Source organism: Takifugu flavidus, chromosome 6, assembly GCF_003711565.1.
Source record: "Takifugu flavidus isolate HTHZ2018 chromosome 6, ASM371156v2, whole genome shotgun sequence".
NCBI lineage: Eukaryota > Metazoa > Chordata > Actinopteri > Tetraodontiformes > Tetraodontidae > Takifugu > Takifugu flavidus.
This window is the reverse complement of record NC_079525.1, coordinates 15,250,768-15,266,169: the sequence shown is the minus strand read 5'-3', so window position 1 is coordinate 15,266,169 and position 15,402 is coordinate 15,250,768. Positions and strand designations below refer to the sequence as shown.

General features: G+C 51.9%; 1 protein-coding gene and 1 long non-coding RNA gene across 2 annotated transcripts in view; one reads left to right on the top strand and one right to left on the bottom strand.

Moving 5' to 3' along the window:
* The window catches only part of pecam1b (platelet and endothelial cell adhesion molecule 1b), an 18,331-nt gene extending 4,484 nt beyond the window's left edge, over positions 1-13,847 (bottom strand). The window contains 12 exon segments of the mRNA XM_057035636.1: positions 1,560-1,616; positions 2,018-2,164; positions 8,341-8,442; positions 8,746-9,021; positions 9,174-9,452; positions 10,893-11,129; positions 11,132-11,164; positions 11,276-11,545; positions 11,641-11,922; positions 11,987-12,283; positions 13,619-13,654; positions 13,728-13,847. Coding sequence (XP_056891616.1) covers positions 1,560-1,616; positions 2,018-2,164; positions 8,341-8,442; positions 8,746-9,021; positions 9,174-9,452; positions 10,893-11,129; positions 11,132-11,164; positions 11,276-11,545; positions 11,641-11,922; positions 11,987-12,283; positions 13,619-13,654; positions 13,728-13,764 — 2,053 coding nt within the window. The 5' untranslated portion in view covers positions 13,765-13,847.
* LOC130527367 (uncharacterized) lies at positions 4,240-4,876 on the top strand. The gene is made up of 3 exons (XR_008951014.1): positions 4,240-4,482; positions 4,649-4,688; positions 4,815-4,876. It is a non-coding gene; the product is annotated as an uncharacterized LOC130527367 (long non-coding RNA).
* Positions 13,848-15,402: the final 1,555 nt, after the last annotated feature.

Below are 15,402 nucleotides of genomic sequence, written 5' to 3'. Positions count from 1 at the left end.
CCCACCCATCATCACAACCATCATCACCATTATCACCACCATCATCATCATTACCATCATCATCATCATCATCACCACCAGCATCATCACCATTAGCACCACCATCATCATCACCAGCATCATCTTCATCACCACCATCATCATCATCACCACCATCATCACCACCACCATCACCACCATCATCACCACCATCACCATCATCATCACCATCATCATCACCACCATCATCACCATCAGCATCATCATCACCACCAGATCACCACCACCATCATCACCATCATTATCATCATCACCACCATCATCACCACCATCATCTTCATCACCACCATCATCACCATCATCACCACCATCACCATCATCATCACCACCATCATCACCATCATCATCATCATCATCATCACCACCATCATCACCACCATCATCATCACCATCATCACCATCATCACCATCATCATCACCATCATCATCACCACCATCATCACCATCATCACCATCATCATCACCACCACCATCATCATCACCATTATCACCACCATCATCATCACCATCACCATCATCATCACCATCGGCCGAGTATCCATTTATCTGGATTATTGTAAATATACATCCTCTTTGTATATTCCATTTGATTTCTATTTGATTCTATCTTATTTTCCCTGAGTGCTCTTGTTGCTGTTGTTGCACTGTAAATTTCCCCGTGTGGGACAATAAAGGATCTGAATCTGAATCTGAATCATCACACCATCATCATCACCATTAGACACCACCATCATCATCACCATCATCATCACCACCACTCATCACCACCATCACACCATCATCATCACCATCATCACCACACATCATCACCATCATCTTCATCATCACCACCATCATCACACATCATCACCACCATCACCATCACCATCATCATCTTCATCAACCACCAATCACCACCACCATCATCACCATCATCACCACCATCATCATCACCAGCATCATCACACCATTATCACCACCATCATCATCATCATCATCATCATCATCATCATCACCACCATCATCATCACCATTATCACCACCACCATCATCATCATCACCACCATCATCATCATCATCACCATTATCACCACCATCATCATCATCATCATCACCATCATCATCACCATCATCATCATCACCACCATCATCATCAACCACCATCATCATCATCACCACCATCACCACCATCATCTTCATCACCACCATCATCTTCATCACCACCATCATCTTCATCATAGGTCATCTTACAGAGGAGAATCATTCTCATGCTGAAATGTTATTTTGAAGAGCATGAATGTATTATTTGTTCATTTACTGCTATTTTTGTTGTTCTTGCCTAAAGGCACAAATCTTAGCAAACGTTAGCAACCGTTAGCAACCCTGCTAACTGGCAGAAAATAGACGCATATATGGAAGAAATAATAGGACCTGACCGGGAAAAGACCAGTTTAAATGACTTTTACTTCTAAAAATGGAATTCATGTTTCCACCTGAGCCCCGTCCAGACTGGAGGTCATGAGGTCAGAGTTTGTACTCACCACGAGAGGAGCTTTGGAGTTCGCTGTAAACTGTGTCTGTACCTTTTCTGAGGGGAGCTGAGCACAGAAGAAGAACACATCAGCCTGTTTAGCCGACGTGTTTGTTCTGCAGCATCATTCACAGAAAGACTATCAAAGCCACATTCCACCATCCGCTGTCCCCCAGGTCCATTCAGAACAAGACCTTATCAAAATTAGGTCTGCTAAAGAGCTCCGCCCTTCCTGTTTAACGGTGGTTTTGGGGAGGCAGCAACTGTAAGATGTGTTCATTATGTGTAATTAGGCCCCTCCCAGGATGTTTAATCAGCTCCGGGAGAAAATTGGGAGGATGTTTACAGCAAGTTTGGACTAAAATAGCAGCGATCCTGCAGATCAAATGTGCTTCAACTAGGGTTAGGGTTAGGGTTAGGGTTAGGGTTAGGGTTAGGGTTAGTCCAGACGTTCACCTGGAGCCGAACCTGCAGGCCGAGGATGCAGCACCTCCGTGTACTCCACATCCGCCCCGCTCTCCTCGCCCACGTCTGCACAGGTGAAGCCCGTCCCCAGCTCACCGTCCTCAGGGGGCGGTTTGGACCACATGCTGTCCTCCACCGTGTCCACTCGCCCTGCAACACACACAGGCAGCATGAGGTCCACAGGTGTTTCACACACACAGGCAGCATGAGGTCTACAGGTGCTTCACACACACAGGCAGCATGAGGTCTACAGGTGCTTCACACACACAGGCAGCATGAGGTCCACAGGTGCTTCACACACACAGGCAGCATGAGGTCCACAGTGCTTCACACACACAGGCAGCATGAGGTCCACAGGTGCTTCACACACACAGGCAGCATGAGGTCCACAGGTGCTTCACACACACAGGCAGCATGAGGTCCACAGGTGTTTCACACACACACAGGCAGCATGAGGTCCACAGCTGCTTCACACACACAGGCAGCATGAGGTCCACAGGTGTTTCACACACACAGGCAGCATGAGGTCCACAGCTGCTTCACACACACAGGCACTTTTGAAAGCCCAACCAAATATGCTCACCTACAGGAAATTAGATTCCATTCAGATTTTATCAGACTTGATGATTAACGAACATGTTAAAACAGCAAAGTGAATATTTAACAAACAAGAAAATAAAAAAGCTGTAAAAACAAAAGAGCAAACGTTCTGTTGTTGGGGAAGGGAGGAGGAGGAAGTTCCGAACTGTTCCAACCCGTTTATTATTCCATAAAAGGTGCGATTCAGGTCTTCACTGCTCCAGAAACATTCTGCTCTATTGTGCAGAATACGGAGTCAATCCCGGAGCTTTGGGACGGCGTTCCCAGCAGGACCAGCGTTCCCAACAGGACCGGTATTCCCAGCAGGACCAGCGTTCCCAACAGGAACGGCATTCCCAGCAGGAACGGCATTCCCAGCAGGAACGGACTCAGACAGCTCAACAAGCTGCTGGGATTCATTTCCTCCAAACACTGAAAGTAACGGATAGAGCTCACGTTCATGTACCCCCACACACTCACACCCACACACTCGTGTCTCACACACTCACTCACACACTCACACACACACACACCCACTCACACACTCACTCACACACCCACACACCCACCCACACACTCGTGTCTCACACACCCACTCACACCCACACACCCACACACCCACACACCCACACACACTCACACACACCCACCCACTCACACCCACACACCCACCCACACACTCGTGTCTCACACACTCACTCACACACCCACACACTCACACACACACACCCACTCACACACACACACCCACACACCCACCCACACACTCGTGTCTCACACACTCACACACACACTCACACACAGGGGGTGTTCAGCCCCTATTGTTCGGAGGTCTGCAGGAAGTCCCTCTTCTGAAGTTTCTGATGAAGGAAATGAAGCAGCTTCTTGTTGGGTCGTCCAGGCTGAACGTAGCCAAGTTCCTCCGGGCGGCTCAGAAACATCTTCCTCATGTTTACATCTCCTTCTCCGTTCCAAATGAAACGTATGGTGAGCGTTGTGGCGTTCCTTAAGCTTTACAGTTGTTTGTCTTAAGGTCACATGACACTTATTTCATGAGAATCACCAGTGATGTCAGACCTCTGAGCCTGCGTCACATGACTTTACCTTTTTAAAATGTTTGATCATTTCTAAGAGAAAAACCCAAATTAATGTCAGCAGCTTTTGGGACCTACTCCTTTAGTGTACGGGTCATGGTATAGCCTATACGTTAGGCCATGGTGAATTAGGTAACTTCCTTTTCCTCAGATACATGTAAACTATGAAATGAACAGTACTGACAGGTGTCTAAATAAAACCAAGACCTTTATTCTATAGAAATCTCTTCAGAACCATCCAAAATATATACATATATGTCCTGTAATGGGGAGAAAAAACCTATTTACAAGCCAGAGTGACAACAAGGCCACTAAACCATGAACATGAAACAGGTGAAATCAGGTGGGTACAGGGGAAACTCAGGCCCAACAGTCGAGTCAGAGGCAGTCTAGATTGCAGGAGGAGGGGAGAGAGAGCAGAGGTCATTTAACAACACGTCCCACTTTTTCCACTAGAACAAAACATTGATGAAAGTGTCCCAAAAAACTACGGTAAATCTCCTGCAGAGCTCCATTTTTCGACCGGACTGACTTCAAGTCCTGCCTGGAGCGTCTCTACACTGTGGCTGGGATACTGTAGCTGCTCCTGTTGCTGATGTCAGCAGGAAGCGACGCCGCACTATCTCGCACCCCATTGGTCACTCTCCCCTCTGTGCCATCATAGAGTGCCGCTGCGCCTAAAAGAAGATGATAATGGACGTTTCTGAGCAGGTGGCAGAAACTGACAATCAGCGTCACATCAGTGGCATGTATAAGTGACATGTAGTAGCGTCAGGTATCACGTAGCAGCGTCAGGTATCACGTAGCAGCGTCAGGTATCAGTGTCAGGTATCACGTATCAGTGTCAGGTATCACGTATCGGTGTCAGATATCACGTAGCAGTGTCAGATATCACGTAGCAGTGTCAGGTATCACGTAGCAGTGTCAGGTATCAGTGTCAGGTATCACGTATCAGTGTCAGGTATCACGTAGCAGTGTCAGGTATCACGTAGCAGCGTCAGGTATCAGTGTCAGGTATCACGTATCAGTGTCAGGTATCACGTATCAGTGTCAGATATCACGTAGCAGTGTCAGATATCACGTAGCAGTGTCAGGTATCACGTAGCAGTGTCAGGTATCAGTGTCAGGTATCACGTATCAGTGTCAGGTATCACGTATCAGTGTCAGGTATCACGTAGCAGTGTCAGGTATCACGTATCAGTTTCAGGTATCAGTGTCAGGTATCACGTATCAGTTTCAGGTATCACATAGCAGTGTCAGGTATCACGTATCAGTTTCAGGTATCAGTGTCAGGTATCACGTATCAGTGTCAGGTATCACGTAGCAGTGTCAGGTATCACGTAGCAGTGTCAGGTATCACGTAGCATGGTCAGGTATCACGTAGCAGTGTCAGTTTCACGTAGCAGTGTCAGGTATCACGTAGCATGGTCAGGTATCACGTATCAGTTTCAGGTATCAGTGTCAGGTATCACGTATCAGTGTCAGGTATCACGTATCAGTTTCAGGTATCACATAGCAGTGTCAGGTATCACGTATCAGTTTCAGGTATCAGTGTCAGGTATCACGTATCAGTGTCAGGTATCACGTAGCAGTGTCAGGTATCACGTAGCAGTGTCAGGTATCACGTAGCATGGTCAGGTATCACGTAGCAGTGTCAGTTTCAGGTATCAGTGTCAGGTATCACGTAGCATGGTCAGGTATCACGTATCAGTTTCAGGTATCAGTGTCAGGTATCACGTATCAGTGTCAGGTATCACGTAGCAGTGTCAGGTATCACGTATTAGTGTCAGGTATCACGCAGCAGCGTCAGGTATCACGTATCAGTGTCAGGTATCACGTATCAGTGACATGTAGCAGTGTCAGGTGTCACGTATCAGTGTCAGGTGTCACGTATCAGTGTCAGGTATCACGTATCACTGTCAGGTATCACGTAGCAGTGTCAGGTATCACGTATCAGTGTCAGGTATCACGTAGCAGTGTCAGGTATCACGTATCAGTGTCAGGTATCACGTAGCAGTGTCGGGTATGACGTAGCAGTGTCAGGTATCATGTATCAGTGACACGTAGCAGTGTCAGGTATCACGTAGCAGTGACATGTAGCAGTGTCAGGTATCAGGTATCAGTGTCAGGTATCACGTATCAGTGTCAGGTATCACGTAGCATTGTCAGGTATCACGCATCAGTGTCAGGTATCAGTGACATGTAGCAGTGTCAGGTATCTCGTAGCAGTGTCAGGTATCACGTAGCAGTGTCAGGTATCACGCATCAGTGACATGTAGCAGTGTCAGGTATCACGTATCAGTGACATGTAGCAGTGTCAGGTATCACGTAGCAGTGTCGGGTATGACGTAGCAGTGTCAGGTATCACGTATCAGTGTCAGGTATCACATATCGTGTCAGGTATCACGTATCAGTGTCAGGTATCACGTATCGGTGTCAGGTATCACATATCGTGTCAGGTATCACGTATCAGTGTCAGGTATCACGTAACAGTGTCAGGTATCACGTATCAGTGTCAGGTATCGGTGTCAGGTATCACATATTGTGTCAGGTATCACGTATCAGTGTCAGGTATCACGTAACAGTGTCAGGTATCACGTATCAGTGTCAGGTATCACGTATCAGTGTCAGATATCAGTGTCAGGTATCACGTATCAGTGTCAGGTATCATGTATCAGTGTCAGGTATTGGTGTCAGGTATCACGTATCAGTGTCAGGTATCACATATCAGTGTCAGGTATCAGTGTCAGTTATCACGTATCAGTGTCGGGTATCACGTATCAGTGTCGGGTATCACGTATCAGTGTCAGGTATCACCTATTAGTGTCAGGTATCACGTATCAGTGTCGGGTATCACGTATCAGTGTCGGGTATCACGTATCAGTGTCAGGTATCACGTATCAGTGTCAGGTATCACGTATCAGTGTCAGGTATCAGTGTCAGTTATCACGTATCAGTGTCAGGTATCACGTATCAGTGTCGGGTATCACGTATCAGTGTCAGGTATCACGTATCAGTGTCAGGTATCACGTATGTGTGCGTGATGTGTGTCACCTGTACTCCTGTCCTACACCTTCCTGTCGTGCGTTCCTAAAGAGTGAGCGTGATGTGTGTCACCTGTACTCCTGTCCTACACCTTCCTGTCGTGCGTCCCTAAAGAATGAGCGTGATGTGTGTCACCTGTACTCCTGTCCTACACCTTCCTGTCGTGCGTCCCTAAAGAGTGAGCGTGATGTGTGTCACCTGTACTCCTGTCCTACACCTTCCTGTCGTGCGTCCCTAAAGAGTGAGCGTGATGTGTGTCACCTGTACTCCTGTCCTACACCTTCCTGTCGTGCGTCCCTAAAGAATGAGCGTGATGTGCGTCACCTGTACTCTGTTTGAAGGGAGAGTACAGGTGACGCACATCACGCTCACGTCATCAGTTGTGCTACCCAGACACCAGCTAACAGGTCTTTACGTAGTAATGTTTGGAATAATCCCACGTTCATACTAGCGGTCAGTAGTTTGGGATCCACATATATTGTCAGATATTGATTTCAAATGGATAAAAAGATGATGAAGGGGACTTCAATGAGCAGAACCACGCTGAGATGTGTGTGAGCTGTCTGTAGGCTCCTACACATGCCCACTCAGGTCAATGGGCTCTGTTGCTAATGCTAGCACGGCGAGCGAGGCGCCCTGCTGTTGGCGGGGCTGAAATGGGCCCTGGAAGCGGTCAGGTGACCACAACATGCGCTCTGCATGCACACTGGAGAAATGCTGAATGGGATGGAAACGCAACCGTGCACAGGAAGAAGAGCACAGGTGAGGGAGCAGCGGCTGTGAGGATGATGGATGAGGAGGTGCAACACAGAAGAGAACAAAAGCAGGCTACCTGTTGCTGCGCTATAAACCTCTGTCGGGGCTCAGACTCACTCCTATTGAGTCATCTGATTTAGGGCTTGAAGCTTTCTGAGAAAAGGGTGGAAGAAGGTCAGGAAACACAAGCAGCACAGATCAGCTCAGAGCTTAAAAGATGGAACAAAAATTCATTCTGATTAAAGAAATGTGCTTTAGAACCTGTTTTATTGAAGGTAGAACAAATGTGTTCAATTAGCTGCATTCAAAGCTTCCACCCAGTTTATTCTAAACCTGTTATTTATCGGTTGAGTTACTCACTAATTCAACGCTGAAACTGTTTTTCTTTGATGTTTTTCCTGCATCCAACTATTCTTATTTGAATTCTGGATTTATTTTGAAAACACCCGACATGTTTGCTGAGTTTTCGTCTCTCCTCATGTGTGAGGCCTCTATACCTTAATTACTACCTCCAGAATGAGAGTGCACGTGGACTCACGATGCACCACTGCAGCTAATTGTCTCACTAATTGTCTCGTTTGGTTGACAACATTTCCTGGGCCAGTTTTTGCTTTCTTTGAACCTCTAAGTCCTGCTCCTCTCCATCCAGCAGGGATGGACTGAAACTCTAAACGGGGGAAACTGTTGAGAGGAAACAGAAAACTCACACTGACAATTCAGCGGCTGCTTCTCTTCTACCTACAACAGGAGAGGAGACGTGAGAAGAGGAGCAGGAGGAAGGAGCAGCACTTTTCTCATGGAGTTTGGAGACAAAAGAGGCCTGACTCTCTGTAGGACTGTAGGTCTCTCTACCTCGCTTGGCTCTGAAGCACAGAACACAAACCAGCACCAGCACGGACGCTGCCAGCAGACCCACGACGCCGATCAGGGCTTTTTTCCACAGCGCCAGACGCACTGCAGAGAGGAACACACAGGAACGGCTCTGAGAACTCTGGCTAGCATCAGTTCAGCTGCATCAATTAGCAAGATAGAGTAAAGTAGGCGTGGTGAGAACCTGCATCTCCATTCTAAACATCATCTACAGCCACTTTTATTCTGCAGGACCTTCACCTCCAACCCACATCTTTCACAACTTTTACAAATGTCAGTGCTTCTGCGCTAGCATGGCGCTACAAGCTCAATATTGGACATTAGCATTAGCCGTGCACTGTTGGGGAGACGTTTGGAGGATGGAACCCTCGTTTCGTGGGGTCTCACCAGCGATGATGACTGGTTCGCTGTGGATGAAGTTGGCGTAGTTGATGGCCTCGCAGTAGTATTCGCCGCTGTGGTCCTTGGACAACAGCGGGATCTGGAAGTCTGTGTGGTTCTTATCGGCCATGGCCGTGTGCACGGGCGTCGCCTGGCCCGAACGATACCACTTAAACGTGATGGGGGGGCTGCCTTTCACACCACATATGAGGTAAAGATGGTCTCCCTCAGAAATTTCTGATAAGTTGGGGATAACAGTCAGCGTTGCATCAGATAGTGGCTCTGGAAGAGAGGACCAGAGGAACAGAAGAACAGAAGAACAGAAGAACAGAAGAACGTCATCACAAGAGTATCCAAGAACCAGGAAAGACTGGGATGTGGAACCAACAACAGCTGCTCTCTTCTGGAAGGTGGAAAATCCCGCCCCTACTAACCCACAACGGTGGTGTTGAGTCTTCCGCTGAACGAAGGGTCCTTGGGGCCGTTGCTGGCCTTACACATGAACCTGCTCATCTCTGCAGGGCTGCTGATGGTCACCATGAAGACAGCTCTCTCAGAGGGCAGCCGCACCTCCACCGTGTCCAACTTGTCGTAGCCCTTCAGCAGGGTGTAGTTTATGGGCAGGCTGCCAGAGTCCGACTCACAGAGGATCTTCACGGGCCGGCCCAGGATGGCCCGCCCCTCCACGGAGATCTTTGGAAGCGATACAGCAACTAGAAAGACAAAAGAAGAGGTTGTGGACACGAGCTCCCTCTTTCCAGGACTCTGAAAGGGTTGTGGACCCTCTAAGTGTTGACCCGGTTACGCTGGTTGACCCGGTTAATTAGTGCAAATGAGCAGCTGCTCAACGAGCGGCTTCCTCGCCTGCTGATGTGAAGGGCGTCGATACGCCTCTGTTGGGCCTCTCAGCACTGGCTAAACCCTCTGAGTGTGTCCAGGTGGGTTGCCGTGCCAACGCTGACCTCTGTGGCCTTTGTTGGAGGGAGGGGGGGATGGATGGATGATGGATGGATGGATGATGATGGATGGATGATGGATGGATGATGGATGGGTGGATGATGGATGGATGATGATGGATGGATGCTGGATGGATGATGGGTGTGTGGATGCTGGCTGGATGATGGCTGGTGGTTGCTGGCTGGCTGGATGGATGCTGCTGGTCTGGATGCTGGCTGGCTGCTGGGTGGCTGCTGGCTGGCTGCTGGCTGGATGCTGGCTGGGTGGCTGCTGGCTGGCTGCTGGGTGGCTGCTGGCTGGCTGCTGGCTGGCTTCTGGCTGCTGCTGGGTTGCCTGCTGGCTGGCTGCTTGGGGCTGCTGCTGGCTGCTGGGTGCTGCTGGGTGGCTGCTGGCTGGCTGCTGGTGGCTGCTGCTGGCTGCTGGCTGGCTTCTGGCTGCTTGGGTGGCTGCTGGCTGGCTGCTGGCTGCTGGGTGGCTGCTGGTGTGGCTGCTGGGTGGCTGCTTGCTGGCTGCTGGGTGCTGCTGGCTTGGCTGCTGGCTGGCTGCTGGTTGGCTGCTGGGTGGCTCTGGATGGCTGCTGGCTGGCTGCTTGCTGGCTGCTGGTGTGCTGCTGGCTGGCTGCTGGCTGGCTGCTGGGTGGCTGCTGGGTGGCTGCTGGTTGGCTGCTGGCTGGCTGCTGGCTGGCTGCTGGTGGCTGCTGGGTGGCTGCTGGGTGGCTGCTTGCTGCTGCTGGGTGGCTGCTGGCTGGCTGCTGGCTGGCTGCTGGCTGGCTGCTGGCTGGGTGGCTGGCTGGTGCTGGCTGGCTGCCTGGCTGGCTGCTGGTGGCTGCTGGCTGGCTGCTGGGTGGATGCTGGCTGGATGATGGGTGGCTGATGGATGGATGATGGCTGGGTGGAGCCTAAGGCGGCCTAGCTGAGGAGGCATCAGCGGAGGAGCAGCAGCACCTTGTGGAGCTCTTGGCCTCCTCTGAACATCAGTGGTTCTCCACCTCTGTGTCCTGTCTGTGTCTCCACGCTGCCACAGGTGACCCCCACCCATCCATCAGTGATTCTCCACCTCTGTGTCCTGTCTGTGTCTCCGCGCTGCCACAGGTGACCCACACCCATCCATCAGTGGTTCTCCACCTCTGTGTCCTGTCTGTGTCTCCGCGCTGCCACAGGTGACCCACACCCATCCAGCCAGGAACTGCTCCTCACCTTTGGGTCGCACCGTGAGGGTCTGGCTGTGCTTGACGATGCCCTTGGCTTCAGCGGCACAGGTGTAGTTGAAGTGGTGCCCCAGGGCCTTGCCCGTGAACACCCCCTTGGCCCCGGGGTAGAGCAGATGTTCAGCAGGAACCAGGGAGTAGCTCAGCTGCTCCCTGCTGAGCCTCTCGGGGGCCACGTGCTCGCTCCTGCAGGTGAGGGTCATGAGCTCCCTCTGGAAGACGGCGGCGGCGACACGCTGAGCGTGGGGACGGAGAAGAGTTCTGTGGAGGAACAGAGCAGAGGTGAGGAGGTGCTGCTCAAGGGCACCGCGGCACTGCTCACCACCATGTAGCGTACAGGTGAATCTCCATCCAGGTGACCTGGCCACTCACCGATGACAGCAATGGTCTTTCTGGCCACCTTCACCACGTTCCCCATCTCCAGCTTGCACTCCAGCTCTCCAGGCTGCTGGGCCAGCGCCACCATGCTGTGGTTGATGCTGGGGGCCCCGTGGCTCAGGAGCCGGCTCCCCTGGCTCAGGTAGAGCTCCACGCCCCCAGGGAGCTGGTGCTGGGCGTTGATGTAGCACCTCACGGTGAGGGGATCTCCTTCAAAGATCTGGTGCTCAGGAGCGACCTCCAAAACTGGCACGATTGGCAGCTCTGAGGGACGGAGGAGTGGAGATGAGCGGAGCGCGGAGACGTGAGCAGGACGGGCGAAGACGCGGGCGAAGACGCGGGCGAAGACGCGCTCGTACCTTTGACCGTCACCGTCACGCCGTTGCTGACCTCAGAGTCCTGGGAGCCGGGGGTCAGCAGGACGCTGTACCTGCAGTGGATCTTATGGACGCCGACGCTGCTGAGATGGAACTTGACCTTCGTCTGGTTGGAGTTCTCGTGCTGCTCCGCCACGTCGGTGGAGTTATCGTAGAAGTAGAAGAAGATGGAGCCGGTCTCGCCGGGGGCGGAGCAAGTGGCCGTTATCTCCTCCCCTTCGCTCACCACGCCTTTGTTGAGCTGCAGCGTGGGTTCAGCCAGTCCTGGAAGGCAAACGACCGCCATCATCTCAAGACCTGGACCAGGGTCCAGGGGCGAGCGACCCACCTGTCACCGTCAGCTTCTTCACCGGGCTGCTCCTGCGCTTGTCCTCGACCCGGACGCTGCACTGGTACCGCCCGGTGTTGGAGAACCTGGAGCGGGGCAGCGCGTACAGCAGGTCTTCTGAGGACAGCGAGGTCTTGGTGTAGATGGCGCTGCCGTCCTTGGAGATGGTGTATTCACGGGTCAGAACCACCGGCCCCGAGGTGCTGACCAGGGCCCGGCACCGCAGGGTCACGTTGGTGTCCCGGGTCACCTCGGCACCGGGCTCGATGGACAGGGTCAGGTCTCTGATGGTGAAGACTGGCGAGGAGAGAAGAGATGAAGGGTGGCGACACCAGGAGCAGGAGGAGCAGGAGCATGAGGAGGAGCAGGAGGAGGAGCAGGAGGAGCATGAGGAGGAGGAGCAGGAGGAGGAGCATCGAGAGGAGCAGGAGGAGGAGCAGGAGGAGCATGAGGAGGAGGAGGAGGAGCAGGAGGAGGAGGAGCAGGAGGAGGAGACGGAGGAGACGGAGGAGCAGAGCAGGAGGAGGAGCATCGAGAGGAGCAGGAGGAGCAGGAGGAGGAGACGGAGGAGACGGAGGAGCAGGAGCAGGAGGAGGAGCATCGAGAGGAGCAGGAGGAGGAGCAGGAGGAGGAGACGGAGGAGACGGAGGAGAGGTCAACATTAGACGACGCACTATAAAATGATCATTGAATTAAACTGCTCTTTTGCAGCTTTGGCTCCGCCCCCTTTGCTTTCATGTTGGGAGGCATCATGGGACAGGAGGAGGAGGAGCATGAGGAGAAGGAGCAGGAGCAGGAGGAGGAGCAGGAGGCCCATTACTAAGCTTTTTAACTGGCCTCGGTTTCAACGCCAGCGGGAGGAAAGAGCTCGCCACCAGAGCTGGAGGCTCGGGACCAGCAGGTCGCCCTCGTTAGCTTATCTCACTGTTAGCTTATCTCACTGTTAGCTTATCACTGTTAGCTTATCTCACTGTTGGTCATGGAGCAGCCCATCCTTTCCTCAGCCACTTCCTCCAACTCCTTTGGGACGTCACTAAGGAATTCCTGAGCCGTCGGCTCCTGGCTGGAATACCAGCGCACGGACACCTGAAACGCCTCCACGTTCCCGACACGTTCCCTTTGAACCGTTTTACCAGAAAATGTTCAGGACTCAAACGTTGTTTTGAGCAGATTTGTTGGGAGCACGTTAGAGAAAAGTGTGAAGGCCATGATGACGAGGATCAGAGCTCCTCATCGGAGCTCCTCAGATGTGCTGCCAACAGCTCCTTCAGCTTCAGGACCCGGTGGAGTCGTTAATTAATCTGAGGTTAATTAATCTGAGGTTAGAAGTATCGATCTCCACCCGCTGGTTCAGGGTTGAAGGTCTCTGTGGAGGTGGAGCAGCTTTGGTCATGAGAGCTGTCGTCTCCGATCCGTTTAGAAGTTTCACCTCTGTGCTGCCAAAGCCTGGTCCAGAGGCCCCAGAGAAGGTCCCTACGGGCCCCTGAACCACCAGGAGCTCAGACTGGACCTGGTTTTGGAGCGCCGCGTCCTCCCTGATGGATGTGGAGGCGTGGGAACACACCTCCGACCGCTCCGGGTCTCACGGCTGATTAAAGCGTCTAACAGGAAGAGGAGCTGGAGCATATTTACCTGGCTGAGGATCCACCAGCCGGCTGGGACGGACGTCTTGGGGAAACAAGAACGGAAAGGATTAAAAGCCACTCAGATGGGGGAGAAGATAAAGGTTCACCAGCCTTACAGGAGCCCAGGAGCACAGCGAGGAGAAGGAGGTCCATCCTGTGTGAGGGACACCAACAGAGGTCTCCACACTGGTGGTTCTGCTGGCCGATGGGCGTCTGGGGGGGGCAGCTGTGAAGGTGGGCGGGCCTGGAGACAAGGCGGCGCCCCCTTCAGCCAGTCAGCGAAGAGCCAGAGGTGGTTATCAAGCTCAGCAGCTGCTTCATCATCAGGAAGTGAGTGTTGCTTCCTCAGGATGTTCCTGACGCCCGGCTTTCTTCTCTGTGGAATGTTCTCCCGTTCTCCTGCGTGTGTGTGTGTGTGTGTGTGTGTGGTTCTGGCAGGAGCCAAAATAATGTTGCCTTTGCTTCGAAAACAGGAGCCGGTCCACTACCTGGACCTGGGACCTTGGAACCGGTTCAGTGACGGAACCATGAAGACTGAACGCCAAGTTTTCCTGTTTCCTGGATTCATCCAGGAATCTGTTCCCCTCAAATCTGGTCTTTGTGTCGTATGAGTGACAGAACAGGTGTAAACATGTATGAGCATCCAGATCTATCTACACGCGTGTGTGTGTGTGAGTAGGGGTGTGTGTGTGTGAGTGTGTGAGAGTAGGGGTGTGTGTGTGTGTGAGTAGGGGTGCGTGTGTGTGTGTGTGAGTAGGGGTGCGTGTGTGTGAGTGTGTGAGAGTAGGGGTGTGTGTGGTGTGTGTGTGTGTGTTTGGACTGCTGATAAATGGACTTAATCATGGAAACAAGTGGTCACACGTGAACACACATATTCCGATTATTATCTGCTGGATTCTCACATAAACATAATAACGGTTGTCTGAACAGTACTTCCAGGCTGGACTATTGTAACTCTTTATTATCAGGGGGTCCAAACACCTCTTTAAGAAGCCTCCAGCTGATCCAAAATGCTGCAGCCAGAGTTCTGACAGGTATTGACCACAGAGGTCACATGACTCCTGGACTGGCGTCGCTTCATTGGCTGCCTGTTAAATTTAGAATAATTTTTAAAACCCTTCTTCTGACCTACAAGGTCCTCAGAGGCCTAGCTCCATCCTACCTGGAGGAGCTAGTGATACCTGACCAGCCCAATAGACCGCTCCGCTCTCAGAATGCTGGTCTCCTGGTGGTCCCCAGAGTCTCTAGGAGTAGAATGGGGGGCCGAGCATTTAGCTACCAGGCCCCCCTGCTATGGAACCAGCTCCCTGTCCAGGCCCCCCTGCTATGGAACCAGCTCCCTGTCCAGGCCCCCCTGCTATGGAACCAGCTCCCTGTCCAGGCCCCCCTTCTATGGAACCAGCTCCCTGTCCAGGCCCCCCTGCTAGGGAACCAGCTCCCTGTCCAGGCCCCCCTGCTATGGAACCAGCTCCCTGTCCAGCCCCCCTGCTATGGAACCAGCTCCCTGTCCAGGCCCCCCTGCTATGGCACCAGCTCCCTGTCCAGGTACGGGAGGCTGACTCCATCGCTACTTTAAGATCAGACTTAAAACCTTCCTCTTTGATGAAGCTTATTGTTACTAATTCAGTAGTTCCAGTTACTATCATGATTGTATAAGACGCTATATAAATAAAGATTGATTGATGATTGATTGATTGAACAACAACAACAACAACAACAGATTTTGAGTGTGTGTCACGAGCGCATCAGATAAATGTGAGCAGTCGACACAGAAAAGCTCAGACTGGGAAG